The sequence below is a fragment of the Lithobates pipiens genome, unplaced genomic scaffold (genome assembly GCF_037356315.1).
Source record: "Lithobates pipiens isolate NorthernLeopardFrog02 unplaced genomic scaffold, aLitPip1_a1.2 Scaffold_19, whole genome shotgun sequence".
In the NCBI taxonomy this organism is placed as follows: Eukaryota; Metazoa; Chordata; class Amphibia; order Anura; family Ranidae; genus Lithobates; species Lithobates pipiens.
The window spans coordinates 300,896,847-300,909,840 of NW_027507764.1; the positions used below are offsets into that span (position 1 = coordinate 300,896,847).

Sequence of the window (12,994 nt, forward strand, 5' to 3'; positions counted from 1 at the left end):
AGTAAATAGGATCATTTACAGAGGAAATCATTGTTACATTTTAATCATCATTAATTATAAAATGTTGGCAAGCCAATTTACCAAAAAAATACCCATAATGGCTTACATTTGTATAACACTATGTTGCAAATTACTATTAGTAAGTGGCAACTCATTTAAATGTTCTGAAAGTGCTTATTGAAATCTGTTTTACAGTGAAAAATAGTATTCTCCTAGATACACAGCATGTATTGTGAATTAAATCTCGGTTAAGGACCTCAACATGAGGCCTGGATATGTATATTAGGTCACGATAATCTATTCCACAAAAAAACCTATACTGTGAGTTTTTAAAGACAGGATACTGCGAGTTTTTAAAGACAGGAACCCAAACCATTTATCCATAGCCCTTTCTTTTTACAGTGCTTTGAAAAAATATTCATACCCCTTGACATTTTCCACATTTTGTCATGTTACAACCAAAAACACAAATGTATTTTATTGGGATTTTATGTGATAGACCAACACAAAGTGGCACATAATTGTGAAGTGGAAGGAAAATGGTAAATAGTTTCAATTTTTTTTTACAAATAAATATGCGAAAAGTGTGACACACTTGTATTCAGCTCCCTTTACTCTGATATCCCTAACTAATATCTAGTGGAACCAATTGCCTTCAGACGTCACCTAATTAGTAAATAGAGACCATCTGTGTGTAATTTAATCTCAATATAAATACGACTGTTCTTTGAAGACCTCAGAGGTTTGTTAGAGTACCTTAGTGAACAAACAGCATCATGAATGCCACGGAACACACCAGACAGGTTAGGGATAAAGTTGTAGAGAAGTTTAAAGCAGGGTTAGGTTATAAAAAATATTCCAAGCTTTGAACATCTCACAGAGCACTGTTCGATCCATCATCCGAAAATGGAAAGAGCATGGCACAACTGCAAACCTACCAAGACATGGCTGTCCACCTAAACTGAGAGGCCGGGCAAGGAGAGCATTCATCAGAGAAGCAGCCGCGAGGCCCATATTAACTCTGGAGGAGCTGCAGAGATCCATAGCTCAGGTGGAGAATCTGTCCACAGGACAACTATTAGTCCTGCACTCCACAAATCTGGCCTTTATGAAAGAATGGCAAGAAGAAAGCCATTGTTGAAAGAAAGCTATAGGGACTTCCCTTTGCAGTTTGTGAGAAGCCATGTGGGGGACACAGCAAACATGTGGAAGAAGGTGCTCTGGTCAGATGAGACCAAAATTGATCTTTTTGGCTAAAAAGCAAAACGTTATATGTGGCGGAAAACTAACACTGCACATCACCCTGAACACACCATCCCCACCATGAAACATGATGGTTGCAACATCATGTTGTGGGGATGCTTTTCCCTAGCAGGGACAGGGAAGCTGGACAGAGTTGTTGGGAAGATGGATGGAGCCAAATACAGGGCAATCAAAGAAAACCTGTTAGTCTGCAAAAGACTTGAGACTGGGATGAAGGTTCACCTTCCAGCTGGACAATGACCCTAAACATACAGCCAGAGCTACAATGGTTTAGATCAAAGCATATTCATGTGCTAGAATGGCCCAGTCAAAGTCCAGACCTAAATCCAAATGAGAATCTGTGGCGAGACTTGAAAATTGCTGTTCACAGACACTCTCCATCCAATTTGACAGAGCTTGAGCTATGTTGCAAAGAAAAATGGGCAAAAATGTCACTCTCTAGATGTGCAAAGCTGGTAGAAATATCCCCAAAAAGACCTGCAGCTGTAATTGCAGTAAAAGGTGGTTTTACAAAGTATTTTACTTCCACTTCACAATTATGTTCCACTTTGTGTTGGTCTATCACATACAATCCCAATAAAACCTATTTATTTTTTTGGTTGTAACATGACAAAATTTGGACAATTTCAAGGGGTATAAATGCTTTTTCAAGGCACTGTATATTATGTGTATTGAAGGGTATGTAGTCACAAAGGTATATTTTCCTTCATTTTTATTTGTATTTATGTTACTTTTAGTCTTTTATTGAACTGTAAGAAAGCAGATCAAGCTATAAGGATTAAAGAAAACATCTCAGGGCAAACTATAGTAATATGTGAAAGTCATTTTATTGAAACTCAACTCTAGGTATGATCTTTTTTGCACACTTACATCGATCCAGCTTGGTACAATATAAGTATATAAATTTCATACCTGATGGGTCGCTGGTGAAGTTGACATTCACTGTAGTAGTCTGTGCTACTACAGTGATAGCTTCCAATGTTTGGGTCCTGTACTAGCTGTTTCTCCTCTGCAAACTGACCACAGAGGATTGCTTGCTCAACACTGCTGCCATTCACAGAATTCTTTGTATGTGCTGTTCGCACAGAACCCCAGCAGGACCTGAAAGATAGTGGCTATTGCTGTAATAGTGGAGACTACTGTACTTATTTTTTTACTTACTCAGAAGCCCCTCAAATGTGAGATATGAATACAGACATTGTGCCAAGTGGGACCAATGTAAATATGTAATGAAGATCTTTCCAGGAGTTCAGCTTTAATACTATCAATGAGATACAATACCAACAAATTATCATAGAAATGTGTTAATTACATTTACAATTACATTAAACAGTCACATCCAGTAAGAAGTTCTTACATAAATCCAATAATTACCATTTAATTCAGTATAACAACTGTTTATAATATGAGTTCAGATGTAACTTTTTTTCATTGAGTCTATCCATGTCTGAATTATTGTTACGCTGTAATACAAATTTCCCTCCGGGTATAGCTGTGCTTGTGAATTTTTTCCGGTATACAAGGGGGCATTGAGGACCCCAGCTCTAACCATACTTGTGCTAAAACATTGCATATTAAGGGTAATCCAAGCCAAATCTTTATTTCTTGTTTTCAATAGAGTGGTGAGGGATTAGAACTGCTGTCATGTTCCCATTGGGAGATTCACCCTCTCTGTTTCACCTGGTCACCATTGTTGCCGGAAGAAAAGCAAGAGGCATTCCAATATTTTGAGTTGTCCCCAGAGCAGAAATAGAGAAGAAATCTTCCATTTGGGAAATTTGTTCTGGTGGCAAATGTCTGAAAGTGTATGCCATCGCAAAAATGCATGGATATTTCCTATAAGCACGCTGCAAGTACAGTAAAAATATCAGATGAAACACATTGAGCTCCTCACTTCCTCTTTGATATGATAACACAATGGGGTTCAATTACTAAAACTGAATTTGGCACAGCCCTGCTAGAAACCAATTAGCTTCCGTTAATTTTTGTAACGCTTCATTGAACAAACTCAAGTTAGATGCGTATTGGTTACCATGTATAGCTGCACCCTATTTTGCACTCTCCAATTTTAGTAAATCGACCCCAGTGTATTTTTGGCTTTGAATTTTAAAGCATGAATTGTCAGTCTTGCCTACTTAATTTCTGAGACATTATAAAGTACACACATCTCTCGTAACTTCCCTCCTAGAGCTGCACAATTAATCGTTAAGAATCGAGATTCTTTCCCCCTCACAATCTTAACAAAGCATTTTCCCGATTCTATGCAGAGTTCACTGCTCAAGCCGACAGCTGTAAAAAACAAAACAAAAAAAAAAACAGGCAGTCTGGCAAGTTTCATAACATTCCTCAGCTGAGCTAATTATAAACATTGTAACATCTGTAAGGCTATTTTCACACTGGGGCGCTCAGTGCGCTGGTGGTAAGGCGGCACTATATTTAGCGGCACTTTACGGTCGTTCTAGCGACACTGATCGGCCACTAGCGGGGCAGTTTTAACCCTAAAAAGGGTTAAAACCGCCTGCAGCGGCGCTTTGCAGGCAGGTTTTGAAGCGCTGCCCCATTGTTTTCAATGGGAAGGGGGGCTTTAGGTAAACACACCGCTCCTACAACGCTCCAGAGATGCGGCTTGCAGGACTTTTTTGACCGTCCTGCAAGCGCACTGTTCCAGTGTGAAATCCCTCAGGGCTTTCACATTGGAGTGCACTGAGCGGCTCTTTCAGGGCTCTTTGCAGGCACTATTTTTAGTGTGAAAGGGGCCTAAATGTGGGAAATTTAACCCCTTAAAGACTAGACCTTTTTTTGACACTTGTTGGCTTCAAGTTGAAATCATAATTTTTTTGCTAGAAATCTACTTAGAACCCCCAAACATGATATATATATATATATATATATATATATATATATATATATATATATAGATATATATATATATATAGATATATATATCTATATATCTCTATATATCTCTCTCTCTCTCTATATATATATATATATATATATATATATCAGCAGAGACCCTAGAGAATAAAATGCTTGTTGCATGGTTGTTGCAATATTTTATGTCAGACTTTATTTTCACAGCGCTCTTTCAAATGCAATTTTCTGAGAAAATACGCTCTCATGAATTTAAAAAAATAAACAGTAAAGTTAGCCCAATTTTTTTGTATAATGTGAAAGATGATGTTACACCACAAGAATCGTGATCTTTATTCTAAGCACAAATGTGATTATCATTTTTACCAGAATCATGCAGCTCTACTCCCTCCCATCTACATAAGCCCTCCATATAGACAAGCAAAGAGCAAAAAAAGTTGTCAGCCTGTATGATTTTCTTTAAAGGGAACCTGCTGCCAGACCATTTATTTCATCAACAATTTCTCATAAAATTATACGTGAACATATTTTAGGTATGTTATTTACCTGTAGAAGCCTCTTTTGTTTTGACATCCAAAAGCACTAAAACTGCTGCTGGGTGTCACCTTTTAGGATGTGATGTCAGCAGCCCCAGCAGATTCAGAGCTGTAACTCATGAGACCTTAGACATCCTTATATGATGGATATTTATAGTATGCCCCTTCACTCCTCCCCCAGCTGCTACATAAAGGGTTATGTAAGAAGGTGAAGGAGTTGAGGGGAGAGACTGAGATGCTGGACAAGCAATTAGACAGAAATGTAACACTTTCAGAAGAGGGGAGAGTTACCAGTCAATTAAAAACCTGTAAGGAAAGGAAATCTAAGCATTTAAAATGTGTGATTTTCTTCTGTGATTTTACCTGTATAGGTATAATGTAGGTATAGCTAGTGATATAGCCAGGGTCATAAATAAACTGCGTGCACACTTTTACTACCTAAAAAAAGTTTCTTTTTTTTTAAAATACTGCAAGGCAGCCTACAATATCCAAATTCCCCACAATATTTTTCTTGACTATATGCAAAATTTTTGTATTTTCCAATGCTAATAATGAATCCCTACTGTATTTTACCAACCCAGTGCAGATGGAACCCCCTGGGAGAACCCAAGCTTTTCAGTATAAGGAGAATAGACACAGCTCTTCTACAAGGCAGTACTCTACAAACTATTAACAGGCCATGCATTACTGGATGTAAGTTGGGGAGGCTGTTTATGACCAAAATACCTTTCAGAATTTGGTGTTTGCCTATTTAATTTGAGGAACCCATAACAAGCAATCAGACATATTTTTTTTACAGCTCTGACTACAATACTACTGTTCTACATGGCTCTTCTGAAGAAGACTGAATATGTGACACACATGTGGATGTTTGCAGCTTTAAACCCACCTGCAACCAGCCAATATGGATGGTTTTAATCTAGCGGCTCATTCACACCAGCCAGCATGCTAATGCAGGCCATTTTAGCGTGTGGACTGGCGTCCATCATGTAGATGTACTGTTGTTAATTTATGCAATTCACAGTATTTAGGAGAAATACAAAAACATGCATGTAAAATGAAATTCTTATTATTTAAGCTGCACAGTGTCCTATTCTGTATATGGTCTAAAAAAAGTATTTTTCAGTTTAGATCAGAATTCATTGTGGATTCATTGATAGCATCGAATGATGCGTTATGGCCTTCTTATGTTAAAAAAATGACAGTTGATACATTTTGTAATCAGATTGGCATTTATATTGCATTCTTTAGTATGACTTTGATGGTAAACTCCTTGTAGCATTAACAGTAACCTTCACTGGAAACACTTGAGCTTAATGGTTTAGATGGGTGTCCACACTTTTGGCCATACAGTATTTGTGATAGTCAGGTGTAATTTTTTGCTTATATAGTACATATTGCGTTGGTAGACTGCTAATGTTTATGGGGCACAAAAACCTAATACCCATTAGAGCAGTGGATGGAAGTCCATGTTTTTAAGTAAAGAATGTGGATGAAATAAGGTTTTGATAAGTGTTTATTTTGTTTGCACACATGCACTGCTGAAGTTCTCACTTGTTGCTTATGGAGGCTTGGCAAACATTATATAGCAGGAATCAGAAACAATATGGAAAGCTATTCTTCTCAGTAATCTGGGAACAGGTGGCACCCTAGCAAATGGGCATGCATATAGATAACAGCGTGCATCTCAGAAGTGGCCATATTTGTTTTTCTTTTGAGCAGACAAAATTATTTAATAATTTTTTTTATGGGCCTAGAAAGATTACTTAATGATACAATTCTTTATATGAGTGTAATTACTAGCCAGTGTCATTTGATTATATTATTTAAAAAATATTAGATGCAGTATGTGGTCTGCTTTACATAGTTACATAGTAGGTGAGGTTGAAAAAGACACAAGTCCATCAAGTCCAACCTATGTGTGTGATTATATGTCAGTATTACATTGTATGTTCCTGTATGTTGTGGTCGTTCAGGTGCTTATCTAATTTAGTTTTTTTTAAACTATCAATGCACCCCACTGAGACCACCACATTTTCAAGGGAATTCTACATCCTTGTCACTCTTACAGTAAAGAACCCTTTACGTAGTTTAAGGTTAAACATCTTTTCTTCTAATTTTAATGAGTGGCCACATGTCTTGTTAAACTCCCTTCCACAACAAATTTTCAACTGTGCAAAACACCATACAAGTAAGAGGAAAGATATAATTGTGATTTCTAAACTATGAAGAATACTCTAACTCATCTCATGCCTCCTGTTCCCATATTTCTATTGCTGTCTTTAGTAACACATACCCAGAGTTTTAAAAAAAGGGAAACAAAATAAGAAAAATAAACAAATTTGCAAATGTTCTTGGTCGGGGGCTGTTCCTACTGTCTCTGCTGTTATAGGCATTAGACCAAATATGGTGTGTGATATACTGTATATACTGTAGCTCTGGTTGTGGGAATGGGTTGCATAGAAGGTGCATGGTTCCTTATAGTTCTGCATTTTTTTTTACCATACATGTCAAGGAAAAGTAAACTAAATTTCTCTGAAAATAATCTGTTAAGTAACAATGCCTGGTTGCCATACTTAGAAAAGCTTATTTAGTAAATAGCACAAATAACTAAGTGTAACAGCAGTACATTTTAGCAACCATAGAGAATTCACTTATTTAAATCACCCCAGGATTTTAATAGCTGTTAAACAACTGTAATTTTTATTTATGCTTTGCTGTTTTCATTATTTGTGTAAGCCATAATGTTATAACTGGGAATATTAACTTTACCGCTAAAAGCAAAAGAGAACATGTACAAAAAGGGTCATACCAAAGGATTTTGAACTGAAGTACAAAAATATCTAACCATTTATACTGCCACCATTGTGATAAGCAGGTTTTAGATACCTGTAGTGCAAGCGGTCATACGTTTTAGGAATACTAGTACAATATGTTGATTTGTTATCAACTCCAACTCTACCAGATATTGAAACAGAGGACAACTGGAACAGGGGAGAAGTGTTGAGAATTCTATTTTATAGAGCACAGCAGTGACACTTCCAAAATCAACATTCAATCTTTTTTTTTTTACAACATATCCGGCTTTATTATGTTCTAACACTCTGTGTCACTGTTACATGATGCAATTAGCAAACTGGCAAGGGTCCAAGGGAAGTCCTTCCCAGTGCTAGGCTTCCGGACACATTGATTTTTGTGCCTATTTAAGTGAGAGTGGAAAATACTTTTTCAGTATCTAAGCCTGATTTATATAATAAGGAAAATTAAACTCATTCCACTTTCTTTGCAGTAGTTACGTGAAGACCCTATAGTTATGTAGTCATCTTGCTTTGTTTATTGCATAATGGGTATATACTTCAGGTGTTGCAGATCCACAACTACACCTAAGGCACCTAGGAATGGGAGGGCTTAAAATCGAGCTATGACCCCTCTTGCTAATTACCGAATGGATGTCTGGAAGCATTACGTCTGTACTTGAGATTTACTGTGATTCCCTGTTCCTTGAAAACAGATTTTAATCAAGGCACAGAGGTATCTATTACTCACCTAGAATTACCACTCAAAAATTGTATTTTCACAAAAATAGGGGAGGTCTTTTTGCATCCAGTGACATTATGATTCAGCAGCCTTTCTGTTTTTTTAAGAGGACTCCAGCAAATTTCTTCCACTCTGGCATGGGAAACAGCATGCATGCGTATGGCTACAGCTTCAAGATAGATTTTTGCATAACTGCCGTATTATAATATGGTTACTATAACCCAGCAGTGACCACTTGCATTTCTGGTACTTGGGCATACTATAAGTACAACTTGGTGTAAAGTTAATAATTTGTTCCATGGATGATCTGGCAGTAAAGTCATATCAACTTTTGTAGCCCTATATAAAGATCCTTGTTATGGACTCCATACTACATATTTTTTATTAGATTATACCTTGAACCAAAACAATGAATTCTACAAGGCTGCAGTGGCAGAAAATGAAGGGAAAAATTAAAAATGAATGTCACCTTAACAGAGCAAGTTATCTTTATATGAAAACTCTATTCTCTACACAGGCTCTGCCAAAAAAAAATTAAATAATGAACCGTTTTGTAGTTCTACTCAATCTACTGCATGACCAAGTTTAATGAGGTTTCCTCCTAAAACAGGACAAATTGGGAAATGTGATGACATGTATTATTTTTTATTTTATTGCATAATGAAAAGGTTATTAATGCAAAATAGGTGGTAAGTGTATGTGATTATAATTAATTTGTTTTGGCAGTGAACTTATCCTTCTTTCTCTTTAATACAATAAATTGCAGAAAGTGTTCACTTGTTCTATTACAAAGAAACTCTAACATTTTAATTATGTAACATCTTGTAGGTTTTACCAAATGCAGCATTTGACACATTCACACATGTTGTCAATGGCAGGAATGTTTTCTAATGATTATCACCTTAACATAGCAACGTAAAGCACATACACACGCATATTATGCACTGATCAAATGCACGGTTCTTATTCAGCATGTCTAGATATCTGAACTGCAGACAAAAAACAAACACATAATTACTTTCCGTTCTTGTCATAGAAAAAAGCAGAACTTTGTATGGACAAGTTACTGTATGTGCAAGATCTGTTATACATATTAATGCACTGTATTTTTTAGAAGAATGCAGGATTTGTATGTTCAATTATACAACGCTTGCAGTGGCGTTTGACAAACCGTAGAGCATCTACTGAAACATCACAATCCTGAACATTTAACATTTGTAGGTCAAAGCAATTGGCAGCCACAATCTGTAGGCCTTGACCTGTGATGCTTTCACAGGATTTAAGACTCAAGCGCTTTAAGTTAAAGCAGTTGAGCGCTAAGAACTCTAAACCAATGTCTGAAACTAGAGGGCACTTCCCAATATCCAAAGATTTCAGTTTTGTGCAATTTTTCGCAAGGTATTCCACCCCATGATCTGTGATGCCTTCACATCCTCGAGCATTGAGGTAGCGCAGCTTACTGCAGTACTTGGCAATATAACGGATGCCCACATCAGTTATCCTTCCACAGTGGGCTATGCTTAGGTACCGCAGACGTGATTCTAATTTTGCAATCTCACGCATACCAAAGTCACTGACAAAGCGGCAGTCGCTGACACTTAGCTCCTTGATAGATGTACAGTATATCATGATATATCTCAGACCTTCATCAGTGATACGAATGCAGCGACGCAGGTAGAGGTGGGTAAGCTGAGTGCAGTGAGCTGCTATAGTGTGCAGTCCTTCATCTTCCAGCAAAAAACAGTCTGTCATGTCCAAAAAACGGATTGATATCTGTTTGCCATGCATAGGAGACAATTTAATTGAAGCTTCACGTGTCAAGCTGATGCAGGTCACTTTAGAACAGCCTGGAAAAGGAAGAAACTACTTAGTACACATAATGACAGTGTAACTAAAGAGCATTTCCTATTCATGTTTTCTAATTTTACATAGAACCTAATTCATAAGACTTTAATTATTTATTTATAAAGACTATCCAACAAATTGTACCTCCTCCATGATCTTTTGCTTTTCACTTTCAGTCTTAAATACATTAGAACACAGGGCACTGTTGTGCAAAGAGCAGTAATTCAGAATAATCACAATGAATAACAAAATGCCTTATTTCATCATCTGAGAACAATTAGAAAATTAATATTAATTGATTGGTTACTATAACTTACTGCATGCAGCATTTTTCCCAAAGTGTATATTAAGCCCAAAAAATCCTCTATTAAAAAAAAGAGAAACATTTTTGTTTTTCTGTGTTGCTGTTGGGGACTTATTCTCACTTCCTGTCTGATACAGTGCAGTAGGGGATATTTCTCAAATGGAACCTCTCATAGCAGTAAAAACTCATTGTATGCCTTTTCATTCATCATTCAAATTAAAGTGGTTTTAAAGGCTCAATTTTTTTACAGTCATGCATGCTATGCATGAAGGTAAGAAATCTTCTGTGTGCAATAGCCCCTTAATACTTACCTGAGCCCCATCTCGATCCAGCAATGTGCACAAGAGCCTTGGCTCTCTGGAGACACTCGCTCCTCATTGGCTGTCAATAACAGACAGCAAGCCAATCAGGAGATGGAGGGGGTAGGGCCGAGCTAGGGCTCTGTGTGTGAATGGACATGCAGAGCTGTGGCTTGGGAGTGAGCCTGTTAAGGTGCTCCCATAGCAAGCTGCTTGCGCTGGGGGAACTTGACAGGAGGTAGGGACCAAGAGCACCTGCAGGGGGCCTGAGAAGAGAAGGATCTGGACTGCTCTGTGTAAAACCACTGCACAGAGCAGGTGAACATAACATTATTTAAAAAAAGAACAAAGACAAGACTTTAATATTACTTTAAGAAAATCATTTCAGCATGCCATTCATGTTAAAGTATCTAAAACCACAAAAAATTGAATAAATTGCAGCTCACAATTCCTAGATACGATGGCTGCATTTGTTTCCTTTTTTAGGATTACATTTCCTCTATTTAATCTTTCAAACCTCTCATTGACCTACTTCCTGCCCTAGGGAAATACCCTTCACTCACTATGCTATATTAAAGGCTGGTCTCTTAAGTTGGACAACAAGAACCTCCCCTAATCATTATCCCTATTAACAGGAGGATTTTTGTAGTTCACTGTGAAACTGATAACATAATTTGAGATATAGATTCATTACACAGGAAGTTACATAGGACACTGGAATTTAGATTGAAATGTATTTTTCCATTTTGCAGAAAAATTCTCAGCTTGAAAGGGAAAACATGATTTCAGCCACCACATCTAAGGACTTGGCCATAGATCCAAATATTGTATGAGTGCCTATAAGTGGCTAAGGTTAGCTGGGTCCAGGGTAGGTAGATTATAATAAAGCCAGGGTTGCCAAACTTTAAGGAATTTTGATTGGTGATCCGTGATATTGCTAGAGTGTTGTTGTGTTTTTGTTTTTTTTGACAAATAAAGTATTCATATGCCTTATAACTTCTGCTAAATGAACTCTAGATTTCTTTCATTCATTAGTAATGCACTGTTCAACTGCAATGAAGAGGAGAGTAACCAGTCTTTGTGGCTCAACAGTGAGTCCTGGGAGTGAGTAGTGCTATAAGCCCATTCCCTGGTCTCTGTGAAAGGAAGTGTGAAACAAAGTTTGGGTAAGGCAGGCAATTCTGGACCAAAAGGTGGTCAGGTTCAAGCAGGACCCCCAGACATAGAAGATATTACCTTTTGACCACAGCTTCTGAACAAAGTCTGGATAAGGCAGACAATTCTGGACCAAAAGGTGTTCAGGTTCAGGCAGGACCATCAGACATGGAAAACATCTCCCTTTTTGGCCGCAGGCTCTAAAGCATCAGTTATCATGAGTTATAAAGTACTACTCCACTGGTATTGAGTACCAGCACGGATAGCTAATACCTTTTCAAGCAGATTCTATAATGTTGGTGTTAAATGAGCACTTGGCTGTTCTAGACCAGTTTTGCTCCAATCCTCTAAAGCAAATGGGCAGGCATCACCCATATTTCTAAACATTAGGACTAGAGGGAGGTTGTGAAGGCAGTATTACCACTTAAGAGAAGTGATGTAATCATTCCCTCACAAGATGTTGATTGTGGAGATTATTTTATTCTTTGCCAGGAACCGGGTGTGTAAAAGAGCAGTTCTATCCACTGGATCCAGTGCTGTTAGGTCACTCTCAACCTATACTAACATGCAGTAAATTGTTTTTCCTGTATTGACTTACTGGCCAAATGCTACGGCCATTCTTATTGTTAATTGCATTCTCGCAATAAAATAAAAAAATACAGCCTTAAAAAATTTACTTGTCAACAAATAAGAAGGGGGAATGCAGGGCTGGGTGGGGCCACACTTTTCTGTGCACTGAGGGCCTCTGCAAATATAGAAGCCAACTGTGGTAGAGGTGTGTAAAGCCTATGACATCTAGGCTGAGAAGCTTGCAGAGCTAAAGCCAAGAGGTCTTAGAGAATCCAAAGTCCTGCATTGTGCCTGAAGCAGCTGGGAGACCTTCTGTAAAAGCCACATCCTAACCAGCCTGACTTAGCAAGGGAAGGGGACAGAGTTATTCTATTGAAGCTGGGATCCTGGATACCCCAGAGTCTAATTCAGAATATGAACTTGATTTGCAAGCATCTGGAACTGTGAGGTATGTAGGGCCACTGGAAGTTGAATTTTTTTTCTATTGCAAGTTTGCTTTAAAGAGAATTGCTCATACACATTTTTTCTGAGTCACTTACTCAGTTAGTGAAGCAAGGATAAGGATGACATGATTTTTGACCCAGTGCGCTTTATCACATACCACATCTATC

General features: G+C 37.7%; 1 protein-coding gene across 2 annotated transcripts in view; it reads right to left on the bottom strand.

Moving 5' to 3' along the window:
* Positions 1-6,171: 6,171 nt before the first annotated feature.
* The window catches only part of FBXL7 (F-box and leucine rich repeat protein 7), a 290,290-nt gene continuing 283,467 nt past the window's right edge, over positions 6,172-12,994 (bottom strand). For both annotated transcript variants that reach the window (XM_077492025.1, XM_077492024.1), the window contains one exon: positions 6,172-10,057. In XM_077492025.1, the coding sequence (XP_077348151.1) occupies positions 9,321-10,057 (737 nt within the window). In that variant the 3' untranslated portion in view covers positions 6,172-9,320. The remainder of the gene's footprint in view (positions 10,058-12,994) is intronic.